General features: G+C 45.1%; 2 protein-coding genes across 2 annotated transcripts; both read right to left on the bottom strand.

The window, feature by feature from the left end:
• Window positions 1-25: 25 nt before the first annotated feature.
• On the bottom strand, window positions 26-2,539 carry LOC125124731 (protocadherin alpha-2-like). Its single transcript, XM_047774747.1, has one exon. It carries the CDS (start codon window positions 2,537-2,539, stop codon window positions 26-28), a length of 2,514 nt encoding a protein of 837 aa, XP_047630703.1.
• A 2,268-nt stretch (window positions 2,540-4,807) lies between these two features.
• LOC125124730 (protocadherin alpha-1-like) lies at window positions 4,808-15,413 on the bottom strand. The gene is given in 4 exon segments (XM_047774745.1): window positions 4,808-5,005; window positions 12,746-15,135; window positions 15,138-15,224; window positions 15,308-15,413. Coding segments are annotated over 4 exon segments (2,781 nt in total).
• Between the last annotated feature and the right edge of the window lie 1,992 nt (window positions 15,414-17,405).

The raw sequence follows: 17,405 nt of genomic DNA, 5'->3' as shown, positions 1-17,405 counted from the left end.
ATGAATCAAAATAATTTTAACAGAATCATTGAGACAAAGAAGATAGCATATATTTAGAATAGAAAAAAAATTTTAAGCTCACCTTTCCTAATTGTTCTGCTTCTGAGAGTTGTCTTTCTTCTGCTGAGCCTGGACCTTGAGGCAGGCTGGGGCTGAAGGCCATGAGGTCGGCCTTGGGCGGCCCCTCCCCAGAGCACACCTGCTGCTGCCGCTGCCGCCGCTGCCGCCGCGGAGACGAAGACCAGCTGCCCACCGCGCTCGAGCACACCAGCCGCGCCTGCCCCGGCACGCACGCGCCCTCGCCGCGCGGCGCCGAGCACCGCAGCGCAGTGTACACCAGCAGCGTCAGCACCAGCAGGCTCGACACCGCGCAGATCGCCACCACCAGGTACACGTGCACGTCCACCAGCGCCGCCTCCGCCGCCGCGGGGCCCACCACCCGCCGCGAGGACGCCTTGGGCGCCGGGCCGCCGTCCTCCAGCCACAGCAGCACGGTGGCCGTGGCCGTCAGCGCCGGCTCGCCGTGGTCCCTCACCAGCACCAGCAGGCGCTGGCGCGCCGCGTCCGCCTCGTCCAGGGCGCGCGTCGTGCTGATCTCGCCCGTGTACAGCCCCACGCGGAACGCGCTCCGCGCGCCCCCCGACGCCGCCCCCGACGCCGCCTCCTGCAGCTCGTACGACAGCCACGCGTTGTAGCCCGAGTCCGCGTCCACCGCGCGCACCTTCGCCACCACCTGGCCCGCGCCCACCCACCGCGCCACCCGCTGGCTCACCACGCCCGCCCCGCCGCCCGCGCCCCCGGGCCACCCGGGCGGCGCCCAAGGCGACGGCGGCGGCGGCGGCAGCAGCGCCGGCGCGTTGTCGTTCTCGTCCAGCACGAACACCTGCAGCGTCACGTTGCTGCCCAGAGGCGGCGCGCCCGCGTCGCGCGCGCTCACCCCGACCTGCAGCAGCTCCAGCTCCTCGCGGTCCAGCGGCTGCAGCGCGAACACCTTGCCGCTCTCCGCGTGCACCGACACGTAGCTCGACAGCGCGCGCTCGCCCACCCGCCGCTCCACCAGCGAGTAGGCCACCCGCGCGTTCTCCTGCGCGTCCGCGTCGCGCGCCGACACCGTGAAGATGTGGCAGCCGGGCGCGTTGTTCTCCTTCACGAACACCGTGTACTCGGGCTGCGCGAACACCGGCGCGTTGTCGTTCACGTCGCCCACCTCCACCGACACGCTGGCCGTGGCCCACAGCGAAGGCGAGCCGCCGTCCCGCGCGGTCACCACCAGCTCGTAGCTCGCCACGCTCTCGCGGTCCAAGGTGCCGTCCAGCACCAGCGAATAGTAATTCTTGAAGGTGGACACCAGCTTGAAGGGCACATGATGAGTCAGGGTGCAGGTAACCTCTCCATTGACACCAGAGTCTAGGTCAGACACCTTCATGAGGGCAATGACGGTACCCAACTCAGCATCCTCTCTGATGGGAAGTGAAAGAGACGTGATTGAGACTTCTGGTGTGTTATCATTGATGTCCACAAGTTTTACGGAAATTTTACAGTGGCCAGTCATGGATGGATTTCCATTGTCATAAGCAATAACTTGAATCTCATAGGATTTCATTTCTTCATAATCTAATTGTCCCTGGGTTCTGATTTCCCCTGAGCCAGGATCTATTTTGAACTTGGTCTTTGTATTGGGTGACACATCGCCACTAAATGAATACACAATCTCACTGTTGGATCCCTCATCTGCATCAGAAGAATTTAATTTAATCACCAACGTTCCGTTTGCGATGTTCTCTAACAGCTGTACTTTGTAAACTGATTGGTCAAAAGTAGGTTCGTTGTCATTCACATCTAATACCTTAATAAGCAGTTGAACAGTGCCCGTGAGCTCAGGTTTCCCCCCATCAGTAGCTACCAGTAACAAATTAATCTCGGCAGTTTCCTCTCTGTCCAGAGATTTCCTCAGTACAAGAGACAAAGACTGGCTTAGTTCATCATTTGTCTGTATATCTAGAAAGAAAAACTCACTGGAGCTGAGCTTGTAGGAGAGAAGGGCGTTTACACCGATATCTGCATCCGAGGCGCCCTCTAGTGGAAACCGAGAGTCAAGCAGTCTGGATTCGTGAAACCGGATAATCTTTACTGCCCTTGGAAATATTGGCGGATTGTCGTTAATGTCCTTCACCTCCACCTCCACGTGGAACACCTGCAGCGGCCGCTCCACGATCACCTCCAGGTGGATGCTGCACTCCAGGCTCCGCCCGCACAGCTCCTCCCGGTCGATCCGAGAATTCACAAACAAAATGCCATTCTGCAGGTTTACCTCCAGAAGGTCCCCGCCGCCTTTGGACGCCATCCGGAACAGGCGCGGCACCAGCTCCGCCAGCTCCAGCCCCAGGTCCTGGGCGATGCGGCCCACGAAGGTGCCGTGTTTGGCTTCTTCCTGGACCGAGTAGTGGATCTGGCTGCTTCCGGCCTCCCAGGCTGCGAGGAGCAGAAGCGAGAGTAGCAGACGCCGGACCTCCCCGTCCCTACTCTTAGGAGACACCATTACCAATCCTCGGTGAGTTGATCAAATTAAAATATCATGTCTTGCAAAATTTTAAATATCGTCCTCTAGTCTCTGCTTAAGTCCTGCTGCTTCTCTTATTGTTCCTCATCTCTGGAGTGACAATAGGGCTCTGGGTATTTTGCCTCCAGGAGAATACACTGTGGTAGACAGCGACACCATGTGGCCAAAATGTAGGCTCTACTATTTCCCCTGTAGATTTGAAACTAAACAATTGTCTAAGTTTACTAGCGGCTTTCATTTAGGAAAAATGCCTATTTTAAACTCGAAATATATCATTTCACCTTTCTACTGTATTAAAATAACAAAATTTACTATCTTGTCCACTTTTAAGTATACAATTTAGTATGTTAAGTATATTCACGTTTTTGTGAAACCTATGTTCAGAACCTTTCATCTTGCAAACATGAACCCCTACACCCATTAAAAAAACAACTCCCCTTTAATGGCACCACAACACATGGCTATAACCACCATTCTGCTTCCTGTTTCTATGAAGTTGACTGTTCAAGGAACCTCAATAAATGGAATCTCCCATACTTGTTTGTGATAGCATGTAGTGGATTTTACTTTTTTTTGTCTTTTTGAGGCTACACTCTTGGCATATGGAAGTTCCAGGCTAGAGGTCCAATCAGAGTTTCAGCTGCTGGCATATGCCACACACCCAAGCTTGTAGCAACACCAGATTCTCAACCCACTGAGAAGGGTAAGGGATCCAACCTGCATCCTCATGGGTCCTAGTTTCATTCATTACCACTGAGCCACAACAGGAACTCCTGATTTCTTTACTTTTTTAAGGCTGAATAATATTCTGATATATGTATCTATTCATTCATCTGTCCATGGACATTTGGGCTGCTACCATCTCTTAGCTGTTGTAAAATGTGCTGTTATGAGCATGGGTGTGAAAATATCTCTGAGATTCTGCTTTCAATTCTTTCATATAAAACAGAATTTTTGTTTCTTTTTTTCCGTTTCTTCAAATAAAGCACATAGGAATCAAAGAGTATTTTAGTCAATTGAAAATATATTCATAGGAGTTCCCGTTGTGGCTCAGCAAGTCCTGACTAGTATCCATGAGGATGCAGGTTCGATCCCTGGCCTAGCCTGGGAACTTCCATGTGCTGCAGGTGCAACCCTAAAAACACAAAAAAAGAAAATGTATGTATATTTACATATTCCATGGTTGGTTTTTTTGTGATTTCATTTTGTTTTCTGAACTGTTTGCCGAGGTTTGGACATTAATCAATAATTTGTTCCTGATTAGATAATGTATTCTTAATTAAGAGTTTTCTCTTTTCTACTACATTTGGATTTTCATTCAAGAACAGTACAATTCACCTCTTTTTAATGTTAATTATTTGAGAGTATCTTATTTTAATAATTCTTGGCTGGTAGTTTCCATTATGGCTCAGCAGTAACAAACCCGACTAGTAACCATGAGGATGCAGGTTTGATCCCTGGCCTCACTGAATGGGTTAAGGATCCAGCATTGCCACGAGCTATGGTGTACCCTGCAGACTGTAGCTGTACAGCAGCTACCAGCAGCTGTAGCTCCTATTCGACCCCTAGCCTGGGGAACTTTCATATGCTGTGGGTGCAGCCCTAAAAAGCAAAAAAAAAAATCTTGGCTGTCCTTTCACACATAAACTATGAAAACAGGATAAAGATGACATAGAGATGAAAGAGAATGAAGGTAGGTCAGTGTTCAAATGCATAAAAGTTATTTTCAGTTACTATAAGGAGGTCACAAACTTTGTTTTTAGCAAAGAGGAAAACAAAATTAATTGCAAGATTTACAGTGTCCACAAAAGAAAAGAAAAATCCTTGCTAAATAAAAACCAGCTTTTCCTCTCAGCACTGAAAACCAATGCTAATTTCTCACTTGAGTCAATTACCTTAAGATACGTATTCACACCATCTGTAAAGTGTGTACTTATTTTAATCACACTCTAACAATGAACCCCAAGTAAACTGACCTAATTGAAAAAAGCAGAGCATCACTTACTGTCTTATACACGGAAATGGACACTTATTTACTAGTTTCAGAAGAGGTGCATATAGACATTTTAATAATGCTATAAGAAAAATAGCTCCACATTTATAATACTTTTACATGTGATGGCAAAATGGCCAAAGTAGCTTTTAGGCTACCTATTTTCAGACTACATTTAGTGATTCTCAGCAAAAAGTGCCCTTTTCCTAATAGTCCCAGCAATAATCTTAGAATATCACATCCATTGATCCAGTTTAGATGGCATGGCTTTCCTTTAGCCAGTCGATAGTTGTGATGGTTCTCGCATTGGCCTGACATGGGTCGCCTACTCCTTCCTGAAGCCAGGAAATGAAATCAGGCATGCCTGTATCGTGCAGCCTTGAAATGAGGGGCGTGGTTCCTGTGAAGGTCAGTGCAAGGACTCCTGCACCCAGGTTCTCCTGGAGTTTAAACTGTCACATAGTGACAGACTGGCCATCATATCATTACATGGTTGCAAGGCAAATGCATGTTTGTAATACCCTGTAGGGTTTTTTTTTTTTAATATTCAGTGGTCACATATTGGCTCCTGCTAACATATTAAAGAATTATGCCTAGAATCCATATCTTAGCTCCAGGTTTGCCTAAGGGAGTTTTTGCAGTCCTATAAGGTAATTTTGCTGGATCTTTAGGATGACGTGTCTGAAGGTGTGAGGCACATTCTGCTGTTATTTAAGGTTTCTAAGGCCCTAGGATGTCTCTTTCTCCCTCCCTCAGAGAGACAGAGTAACACTGCCAGAAATCCAAGCACATTTCCATCAATGGGGAAAGGACACAGAGAAGCCATGCTCAACAAATAACACTAAGCTTGACATCTTTTTGTATGTGTAGTGGTTGGAATAACAGCCCCAAAAGATATATCTACTCAGAACATTAAAATGTGTCCTTATTTGGCATAGAGATCTTTGCAGATATAATTAAGGTAACTTTAACCCTGGTATCATCTTATATTTGGGTGGGCCACGCATTCAATGACAGGTGTCCTTATAAGAGACAAGAAAAGAGAAGCTACCCAGAGACACATGAAAGAGGGTAATGTGAAGACGGGGGCAGAAATTGGAGATATGCTCCAATAAGTCAAGTAATCCCAGGAGCCACCAGAAGCTGGAAGGGGCAAGGAAGAATTCTCCCCTAGAGCCTTTAGAAGGAACATGGCCCTGCCAACACTTTGCTGTTGGACTTCTGTCTTACAGAACTACGAGAATAAATTTTTGTTGTTTCAAGCCCCCAGGTTTGTAGTAATTTGTTGCAGCAGCACTACAAAACTCATATAGTATCCATTGCTAACATTATACCCTTTGCACTTACCAAAGCAAACTCAGTTCCCTAGGATTTATGTGTCTGAGCATTCATTCTAGAAAAATTTTCATCCAACCCTTCGGCAACACTACAACAAAGTCCCAAAAAGAAAAAAAAAAAAAACAAGAAGGGGAAATGGATGCTAGAGAAGAAGAGAAAGAAAAGGAAGAAAAAGGAGGAGGGGGAAGGGGGAGGGGAGGGAGAGGAGGAGGAGGAAGAGGAGGAGGAAGAGAAGAAATGCCTAAAACATTTTCAATTCAGCTTACTATTTTTCTTCTCTTTTTATTTTTTATTTTATTTATTTATTTATTTTCCTTTTTTAGGGCTGCACGTGTGGCCATATGGAAATTCCCAGGCTATGGGGTCCAATTGGAGCTACAGCTGCCAGCCTATGCCACAGCCACAGCAATGCCAGATCCAAGCCTCGGCTGTGACCTACCCCACAGCTCACGGCAACGGTGGATCCTTAACCTATTGAGCAAGGCCAGGGATCAAACCCGCATCCTCATGGTTACTAGTCAGGCTCATTACCACTGAGCCATGACGGGAACTCCTTACTTTTAATATAAAAGAAAAAGAAATCACTACACAATAATCCTTCTGTGGAATCCAAATTATCTAATCCACTTAATGGTCAGATACCTTCGTGAAAAGGTCCTTAATAATGTTCTCCTATGACTTGTACACTACCTGTTGTAACACTCTCCTCTTAACACTTATTCTGTTCCCATTAGCTTAATGGCAGTGGAACCATAATGACCAGGATGCTGTATACTGACGATTCCCATTCCATCTTTAAAATAAACATAATTTTATTTCTGACTCCTGCAAGGTTCTCTGTGGTTACAGGAGACTGCCTAGAACAGCCTTTCTCCACATGTTGGCGTCACATCCCAGAATGCTTTGATCTTGTGGCATCTCAACATCAGCCTTTACCTCCATAATTGCTGCAACAAGAAAAGCCAGCCGAAGACAAGTCTTGCACTGGCAACTACCTATTTCTACTTGGAAGTGATATACCTCATTCACATTTCATTGATCAAAGAAAATCACAGCTCAAAGTAGCAGGGAAGTGAGATCCTCCAATGTTATCAGAAGGAGAAGAGAAATATTGATAGCGGCTACCAGAATAAACTATTTCTCAGCCTCATTTACTTGTATCCTTGACTGACCAAAAGTCTCAAAGATATTTTGTGACACCTAACTTTTCTAATTACTTATTGTTATACTAGAAACTAGAATTATAATTCTAATCTCAGGAAGGAAGTTTTCCAAAAAAGAAGGAGTGTATCAAGGAGTCCTCCACAGTGTTCTCCCTTGTATTTTAAGCAATGTAGATATAATATTCCCCTACAAATGAAATTACATTGGTAGCATCATACCAAGGTAACTTTATTTATTTATTTATTTATCTTTTGAGGGCCGCACCCGCGGCATATGGAGGTTCCCAGGCTAGGAGTCGAATCGGAGCTGTAGCTGCCAAGCCTACGCTACAGCCACAACCATGCCAGATCTGAGCCGCATCTGCAAACTACACCACAGCTCATGGCAATGCTGGATCCTTAACCCACTGAGCAAGGCCAGGAATCAATCTTGCATCCTCATGGATGATTTTCAGTATTTTCAGTATTGACAGCCTAATGATTTTTGCTTAGTTTTCTTTTCTTTTTTTTTTTTTCAGATGGGCAACAAAGGTGTGAAGCTGCCAATTTTAATGGATAATTAATATTAACCAAAACTAATCCAACTGCAAAACAATGAGTATAATCTGGTAAGATGTCACTATATATAACTTAAGCTTTTGAGGCTATAATCTTTTTTAAGTCAGTAAACTTCCTAAATGATATAAATTGGTATAACCACTACAGAAAACAGTAAGGAGGTTCCTCAGAAAACTAAACCTAGAACTACCATATGAGGAGTTCCCATCATGGCTCAGTGGTAATGAGCCTGACTAGTATCTATGAGGATGTGGGTTTGATCCCTGGCCTCTCTCACTGGGTTAAGGATCCAGCATTGCTATGAGCTGTGGTTTGGGTCACAGACATGGCTCAGATCTGGCATTGCTGTGGCATAGGCTGGCAGCTACAGCTCCAATTGGACCCCTAGCCTGGAAACTTCCATATGCCACGGGTATGGCCCTAAAAAACAAACAAACAAAAACTACCGTGTGATCTAGCAATCCCACTCCTGGGCATACATCCAAACAAAACTATAATTCAAAAAGGTATATGCACCCCTTTGTTTATAGCAGCACTATTCACAATAGCAAAGACAGGGAAGCAACCTAAATATCCATCAACAAATGAACAGATTAAGAAGACGTGGTATATGTATACAATGGAATACTACTCAGCCACAAAAAAGAATGAAATAATGCCAGTTGCAGCAACATAGATGCAATTAGAGATTACCATGCTAAGTTAAATAAGTTATAAAGAAAAAGGCAAATACAATATGATATCACTTATACACTGAATCTAAAATATGGCACAAACGCACCTATCTACAGAACAGAAAGAGACCCACAGACATAGAGAACAGACTTGTGGTTGCCAAGGGAGGGAGGGAGATAGACTGGGAGTTGGGGGTTAGTAGAGGCAAGCTATTGCCAAGCTTATTAGAATGGATAAGCAATGAAGTCCTACCATAGGGAACCATGGACAGTCTCTTGGCATGTATATGTGTGTCACTTTGCTGTACAGCAGAAATTGGTACAACATTGTAAATCAACTATACTTCAATGAAAATAAATAAATAAGTAAATTTCCTTAATGAATGACTAATCTGGATTGTAAACATACTATGAAATAAGTACCAAAGAATAATATTTCCACAACACTTTATTATTCTGTTTTATCAATACTAAAGTATGAATGAATAACATATTAATCATAGCAAAGTACAGGAGAAAAGTAGAAAAACAAGGCAACAGGGACATCTTTATAAAGGAGGGAAGAAGTAATACATTTTCTGGAAAAATCTTGTAAAGGAAGACAAAACTATTGAAAGTTGGCACACAAAGATTCTGAGTAGCACAAGAATACATACTATCAATGGAAAATCCATTCATAATTATATTAAAATAAATATTAACTATACCCCTCCACAATTATCTTTTCCTCCATTCCAGAAGTATCTTTTCATTTAAAAAAATCATTCTTCAAGTTTTGCAAATTTTTTTTGCTTTTTTTTGTTTGTTTTTAGGGCTGCATGTGTGGCACATAGAAATTCCCAGGCTAGGGGTGGAATCAGTGCTACCGCTGCTGAACTATATACCACAACTCATGGCAACACTAGCTCCTTAACCCACTGAGCAAGGCCAGGAATCAATCCGCATCCTCATGGATACTAGTCCGATTCGTAAGGTGCTGAGCCACAAGCTGAACTCTGCTTTGGAATCTTAAACCCACTTCTTTTTTGGTTTAGTGATCATTAACTAATATCTGATATTATACCTTCAACGAACCCAGAAAAGTCTTAACCTTTGCAACGATAATCATAATACAGGAAGAAATGTTTGGTTGTTCTTAGATTCAAAATGCGTTAATCTAAAATTTTGTTTTGACAGTGATCCCAGTGTAGCTGTGGGAAGGCATGCCTGAATTTCTTCAGGCCAAATTTAATAGGCTATTGGTATTCATCAAATGACATCCAGTTCCATTAGTAATCTTACTGTTGACCTCTTAGTGAAGTATTGTTAAAAAATTGATTTTTCAACCTATATAAATTCCTAAAGAAACAAGTCGTGCCATTCTAGCTTCAAATGCCAGCCTCTAACAAGTTCTTTTTGGCTTGCTAGAAGAAGTGTATGTTTACCTTCTCAATACTGCTTATGATTTTCTTTGGCCTCAAAACTTAGTTTCTGGAGTTCCCTAGTGGCTTAGTAGGTTAAGGACCTGGTGTTGTCACTGTTGTGTCTCTGGTCATTGCTGTGGCTCAGGTTCTTTTGCTGGCCTGAGAACTTCTGCGTGTCATGGGTACGGTCAAAAAAGAAAGCAAAACAAAATATAATTTCCTCTATCCCTCCTAATTTTTTTTTATCATTTTAATTACCCTTTCCAGAGCAATCTCCACCTACTTCATTATATTTTCTTTAGTTGGAGCAATGAGAATTACACATAAGTTTTCTGAGTGCAATTTGCATAAAGAAGGAAAGCCCATATCTTCTTTGTTTCCAGAAAACTGGCTTGTAATAGTCAGCATTATGTTACCTTTTTTTTCAGCCACACCCGTGGCACGTGGAAATTCCTGGGCCAGAGATCAATCCTCAGCTGTAGCAGTAACCTGAGCCACAGCAGTGACAATGCTGGATCCCCAACCACTAGGCCACCAGGGAACTCCTATGTTGCCAATCTTTAAAAAGTCACGAATAGAATGAGATCCTCCCTTATAGACAGCTTGGTTAGACAAAGAAAACTAAAAGGCAGTATTACACTACATCAAAGTCTTTTCATAGTATAATTTCTATTTCAATAGGCTGCAGTGTGGTCCCCTTGAAGCCAAGGACCTTGCCTATCTTGTTTCACTATTGCTGAGTCGTAGCTTCTACAGTAGGGCTTAGTATGTAGCAGGCTCTCCATGCGTGCTTGTGAAATGAATCGATGATTAAATATATTGAGTGTCCCTAGAAGAACTCCTAGGCTTACACATGGAGATATAGCAATGCGAATCGAGGAAGAGAAATTATTTTGTGACTCTTTAATTTACCTTTCCCAATTTGATAATCTTGCAAAGTTGATCTCATATTTAAAGGAACCGGAAACTTTTCTTGACAACCTAACTCCAAAAGGCGGGGTGGTACAGAAATTAATGTTTGAAAGTTACAGAAACATGCTCACGGCTTATTTCTTGCAACACTCCAAGCAACAGCTCTATATCACTTCAAATCTCTGGAAATTTAGCAAATTATACTAATTTCCTATAGAATGTTTTCACAAGAGGGCTTTCATCGGACTTTTTCTGTATTTTTATTTGAATGTTTGTAAACAAAAAATATGTTTATTTAATACATGTGTAACTTCAGAATTAAACAGGAAGTAAAGTTTAACATTATGCTCTTGATTTGATGACAGGCAAATATAATAATATTTATAACAAGTATGTTTAGGTGGTTTTGCAAAAATGCTATCAAACACGCTGTTCAGTATATCGTTAAGCCCTGACATAATGAGCAGGAATCCACTCTTTGAATTTACAGCAGGAAGAGAAGTTTTTTTGTTTTTTTGTTTGTTTGTTTTGTTTTGTCTTTTTGCTGTTTCTTGGGCCGCTTCCGTGGCATATGGAGGTTCCCAGGCTAGGGGTCTAATCGGAGCTGTAGCCACCAGCCTACGCCAGAGCCACAGCAACGCAGGATTCGAGCCGCGTCTGTGACCTACACCACAGCTCACGGCAACGCCAGATCGTTAACCCACTGAGCAAGGGCAGGGATTGAACCCGCAACCTCATGGTTCTCAGTCGGATTCGTTAACCACTGCGCCAACGACGGGAACTCCAGGAAGAGAAGTTTTTTTTTCCTCTCTTGAAGAACTGGTATAGAGGATTTCCTTTTATTCCCATTTTTTATATTTAGTTACTTCCAGGAAGGTATTAGGATGTGCACTCAGCCTATGATTAATTTTTTTGATAAATTGTTCACACTCCTCTTGATCTTTTAATTTGGCTTTTAAACATTTGCTTTTCCAAATTTCTCCCATTGTAAGCTACCTTAAATATTTTATGAAAGGAAACGAAGTGCATTAAAACAAGCAAGTTCTGGATATTCTTGGGAAACTTGCAGGAAACTTAGTAAAAATACTGCACTTCGTCTGAGCCTCAGTGCCTTCATCCATAAAGTGCGGCTAAAGTATGCACTTCACAGAGTTACTGGAAAGGTTGAGAGAGATGAAAGTAAAGGGTTTTAGAACATTTGTGAGTAAATGGAAGGGGCTCAGTAAGTGTTTTCTAAGCAGATCCTATAATAACAAATTCATTCCACATTTCTAGAAGTAGGAGACTCAAAGTCGTTGGCATCAGCAAACTGATCACCACAAGAAAGAAAGAGTTATATAATTTAACATAAAAATTAAAATATCACCCTATGCATATTACTTTCTCTTAAAACAATTTTTTTTTTGTCTTTTTGCTATTTCTTGGGCCGCTTCCGCGGCATATGGAGGTTCCCAGGCTAAGGGTTGAATCGGAGCTGTAGCCACTGGCCTACGCCAGAGCCACAGCAACGCGGGATCCGAGCCGCGTCTGCAACCTACACCACAGCTCACGGCAACGCTGGATCGTTAACCCACTGAGCAAGGGCAGGGACCGAACCCGCAACCTCATGGGTTCCTAGTCGGATTCGTTAACCACTGCGCCACGACGGGAACTCCAAAACAATTTTTAATTGCCCACTTTGAAACTTAAAAAACCTTAGGGGAAAGATAATTTCTGTAACGTCGCCTATAACTTTTTCTTCAGGACTTGATGTTTTGTTGCAAGATATAAACTTGAAAATGTCACCGTATTTAACTATGTTAAGATTCTGTGTAAAGTATGATCAAAACTACTTACTACTTCAGTATTCTTTCAAAAGTATCATGCTATGTGAACCAAGGAATATGACAGATTGTTCCTACATGAGTTTCTTTGGTGGTGGTTTGAGTCCAAGTTCCATTCAAGATGCAGCTGTGACTAATAGAATAAATATCTACAATAAAAATCATTATATAAAAATTTTTAATACCTACAATAAACGGCAAGATGTTTTGATTTTACTGAACACTTTGAATACGTCTTTTAAAGTGACTTTTGAAAAAAATGGTTAGGTAAGTAAAATTTTAAAAACATAAATAAAGCCAAAGCTTTAAAGTTGAACTTACCTTACCAGAAAGATCCGAATTTGTTTCTGGATGTTCATTTCCTTCTGACATGTTCACACCTGGAGAAAGGCTGGGGCTGAAGGCCATGAGGTCGGCCTTGGGCGGCCCCTCCCCAGAGCACACCCGCTGCCGCTGCCGCTGCCGCCGCCGCCGCCGCGGAGACGAAGACCAGCTGCCCACTGCGCTCGAGCACACCAGCCGCGCCTGCCCGGGCACGCACGCGCCCTCGCCGCGCGGCGCCGAGCACCGCAGCGCCGTGTACACCAGCAGCGTCAGCACCAGCAGGCTCGACACCGCGCAGATCGCCACCACCAGGTACACGTGCACGTCCACCAGCGCCGCCTCCGCCGCCGCGGGGCCCACCACCCGCCGCGAGGACGCCTTGGGCGCCGGGCCGCCGTCCTCCAGCCACAGCAGCACGGTGGCCGTGGCCGTCAGCGCCGGCTCGCCGTGGTCCCTCACCAGCACCAGCAGGCGCTGGCGCGCCGCGTCCGCCTCGTCCAGGGCGCGCGTCGTGCTGATCTCGCCCGTGTACAGCCCCACGCGGAACGCGCTCCGCGCGCCCCCCGACGCCGCCCCCGACGCCGCCTCCTGCAGCTCGTACGACAGCCACGCGTTGTAGCCCGAGTCCGCGTCCACCGCGCGCACCTTCGCCACCACCTGGCCCGCGCCCACCCACCGCGCCACCCGCTGGCTCACCACGCCCGCCCCGCCGCCCGCGCCCCCGGGCCACCCGGGCGGCGCCCAAGGCGACGGCGGCGGCGGCGGCAGCAGCGCCGGCGCGTTGTCGTTCTCGTCCAGCACGAACACCTGCAGCGTCACGTTGCTGCCCAGAGGCGGCGCGCCCGCGTCGCGCGCGCTCACCCCGACCTGCAGCAGCTCCAGCTCCTCGCGGTCCAGCGGCTGCAGCGCGAACACCTTGCCGCTCTCCGCGTGCACCGACACGTAGCTCGACAGCGCGCGCTCGCCCACCCGCCGCTCCACCAGCGAGTAGGCCACCCGCGCGTTCTCCTGCGCGTCCGCGTCGCGCGCCGACACCGTGAAGATGTGGCAGCCGGGCGCGTTGTTCTCCTTCACGAACACCGTGTACTCGGGCTGCGCGAACACCGGCGCGTTGTCGTTCACGTCGCCCACCTCCACCGACACGCTGGCCGTGGCCCACAGCGAAGGCGAGCCGCCGTCCCGCGCGGTCACCACCAGCTCGTAGCTCGCCACGCTCTCGCGGTCCAAGGTGCCGTCCAGCACCAGCGAATAGTAATTCTTGAAGGTGGACACCAGCTTGAAGGGGACATGAGGCGTCAGGGTACAAGTCATCTGCCCATTAACGCCGGAGTCTCGGTCGGACAAGGAGATGAAAGCGATGACCGTGTTGGGTGGAGAGTCCTCTCTCACCGGCAAAGACAGGGATGTGACAGCCATTTCTGGAGCATTATCATTTACATCCAGCACTTTCACTAAAACCTTGCAGTGATTTGACATTGGAGGACTTCCTTTGTCAACAGCTTTTACTTGAATTTCGTAGGATTTTGTTTCTTCATAATCCAGTCTACCAATTAACCTAATTTCCCCTGAGGTGGAATCTATTTTGAAGGTTTTTTTAATGTTAAGAGGCACATCGTTGACAAAGGAAAAGATAATTTCGCCATTTACACCTTCGTCAGCGTCAGAGGCATTTAATGCGGTCACTAATGTTCCATTTGCTGTAGTCTCTAGTAAGTGTACTCTGTACACGGCCTGGGCAAACAATGGGGCGTTATCATTAACGTCGAGCACCGTGATCAGCAGCTGAACTGTACCTTCCAGCTCTGGTTTGCCCCCGTCAGTGGCTGTCAATAATAAACGAAATTCGGGTGTTTCTTCTCTATCCAAAAACTTCTTCAATTCAAGAGACAGTGACTTACTCATTTCGTCATTTGCCTGTACATCTAAAGCGAAATAATCACTGGGGCTGAGGGTGTACGTTAGAAAAGCATTGATCCCAATGTCTGCATCAGCAGCGCCCTCTATCGGGAAATGCGAATCCAGCAGTCTAGATTCAGGAATAAAGAATCTTTGTTCTTTGGCTCTAAAAACCGGTGGGTTATCGTTAATGTCCTTCACCTCCACCTCCACGTGGAACACCTGCAGCGGCCGCTCCACGATCACCTCCAGGTAGATATAACATTCCGCGCTCTGACCACACAGCTCCTCCCGGTCGATCCGAGAATTCACAAACAAAATGCCATTCTGCAGATTTACCTCCAGAAGGTCCCCGCCGCCTTTGGACGCCATCCGGAACAGGCGTGGCACCAGCTCCGCCAGCTCCAGCCCCAGGTCCTGAGCGATGCGGCCCACGAAGGTGCCGTGTTTGGCCTCTTCGGGGACCGAGTAGTGGATCTGGCTGCTTCCGGCCTCCCAGGCTGCGAGAAACAGAAGCGGGAGCAGCAGGCGCCGGGCTCCCTGGCCACCTCTCCCGGAAAACAGCATCGCAAATGCACACCTTTCCTATCTCTCTCACTTTACTTTAAAATCTTAGCTTTTTTTTTTTTTTTACTTCATATTTTCAATATTTTATCTCCTTACCGTTTTCGTCTTCTCTGGGGCGGTGACAAAATGGAGCTTCCTCCTTTAGTTTTTGATAATCAGTACATTGCAAACATTGACAAGACTTTGTGGTATACAGCGACATCATGCGGCTGGATGATGTAGATTTTAGGTCCAGTCACTGACGTCTGAACAGTCCCTACATTCATTTGCAATTTACTTAATGCATTTTCAATTTTATGTCCTTTAAGACGGACATTCCAAATTTTACCTGAGAGTACATGATACAGTAGTGTTTTTCTTTAACTTTTTCTTTAACCATAAAGATATTACAGTTAGATTTTGGGGAAAGCAAGATACATGTAGTAACCTCACATCTTTTTATTTTAAATGAGTTATCAGCTCATATATTTCTATTATTAAATATTTGTAACTAAACTCTGGAGTTTTAAAGTAAGGTGCTTTGACCACTAAAGTTCACCTTATCCTAGGATAGTTTGGATGTTTGTTTTTAAAAATTATATATCATACCAGGTACTTATATATCAAAGTTTTAGAAATTTTTCTGACATACACTTAAAATTCCCTCAATGTTGTATGAACAATAACATCATTTTCAGATACTTTAAATATTAGAATAATATTTGGGACATTTCCCTTTGTTGCTTGTAATATAACACATAAGAACTGAACTTATAACTTTGACTTCCAAAAGTCATTATTCCAAATTGTGTTCAATGGATCTTTATTCCTATTTTCATCTCCACCTGTTTTTTTCTTATTAAGGTAAAACACTGTCATATTTCAATAAAAATCATATGAATGTTGAATCAATATCAAGTACACATCTGAGAATTTTATAGTTATTTAATCCATAGCCAAATTTTTATTTTATGTATTTATTTTTCTTTTTATAGCCACACCTGTGGCATATGGAAGTTTCCAGCCTAGGGCCACAGCCACAGTCACAGCTAGTGCCACAGTGGATGGGAGACACATCTGCAATTTACACCACAGCTTGCTGCAAGTCAGGATCCTTAACCCACTGAGCAAGGCCAGGGATGGAACCTGCATCCTCATGGATACTAGCTGGGTTCTTAACACAACCGGCTATGCCACAGCACGAACTCCTCATAGCCAAATTTTTTAATGTAAATACTATGTGAAGATTAGGTTTTCAGAAGAAAGGATTTGAGAATAATCTATTTATAAATTCTTCCAACTTCAGTCCAATTAATTCATAATCAGAATGCTGTACCTACATGAAAATTTGACTCACAGTGCCTCAAGGGGTGTGGCAGGTCCCCTCTGAGGCTTGGAGTTCCCGTCCTGACGCAGCGGAAATAAATCCGACTAGGAACCATGAGTTTGCTGGCTCGATCCCTGGCCTCGCTCGGTGGGTTAAGGAGCCGGCGTTGCTGTGAGCTGTGGTGTAGTTCGCAGACGCGGCTCGGATCCTGCATTGCTGTGGCTGTGGTGGAGGCTGGCAGCTATAGCTCCGATTAGACCCCTAGCCTGGAAACCTCCATATGCCTTGGGTGTGGCCCTAAAAAGATAAAAAGACAAAAACAAAAAACCACTTTTAACTTTAACCTTGGGTTTTGTGATAATTGTAATATGGTGGTAAGAGAGCACGGAATATGGTTCTAGTTTCAGCCGCTGGGTAATTGCACAGCCTTGGGTACATCCACTGGTATTCTCACCTACAAACTTAGAACATTAGACTAGGTCGCTCGCACATTTAAGGACTCTAAGGAACCTTCCTCAGGTTTGTGATCTTGAACTCCTAAACAGTGTGCATTTTTTTCAGTGACAACCCGAATAGTTTTTGAGGGGTGAGGTGTGGTAGGGTGACTACTACAAACAAGTTGATTAGTTCATTTTACTAAAATCCAAAAAAGTATAGTGGTGATTGGTCAGTGAAATGCATCGAGGAAACACTCTTCTGTCCTGCATCTGCCCAGAGGGAGTAGACTAGGGGCAGTCAGGGGGAAGGAAAGAGTGAACCTAGGTCAGAGTCAGAGGGGATATAGGTGGGGAAAAGAGCAAGGAGGAGACAGCCTGGCAAGAGAAAAATGGACCCCAAAAAGCTAAGTGATGTCTGGAAAAGTGTGAGGGGTCAACATAGGTTTCAGGA

Source organism: Phacochoerus africanus, chromosome 4, assembly GCF_016906955.1.
Source record: "Phacochoerus africanus isolate WHEZ1 chromosome 4, ROS_Pafr_v1, whole genome shotgun sequence".
NCBI classification, from domain to species: Eukaryota; Metazoa; Chordata; class Mammalia; order Artiodactyla; family Suidae; genus Phacochoerus; species Phacochoerus africanus.
The sequence above is the reverse complement of the archived record's forward strand: the minus strand, read 5'-3'. Positions and strand labels throughout refer to the sequence as shown.

Excerpts from the sequence above, each read along its gene's own strand:
- LOC125124731 (XM_047774747.1), bottom strand. The coding sequence starts at position 2,539 with ATGGTGTCTCCTAAGAGTAGGGACGGGGAGGTCCGGCGTCTGCTACTC.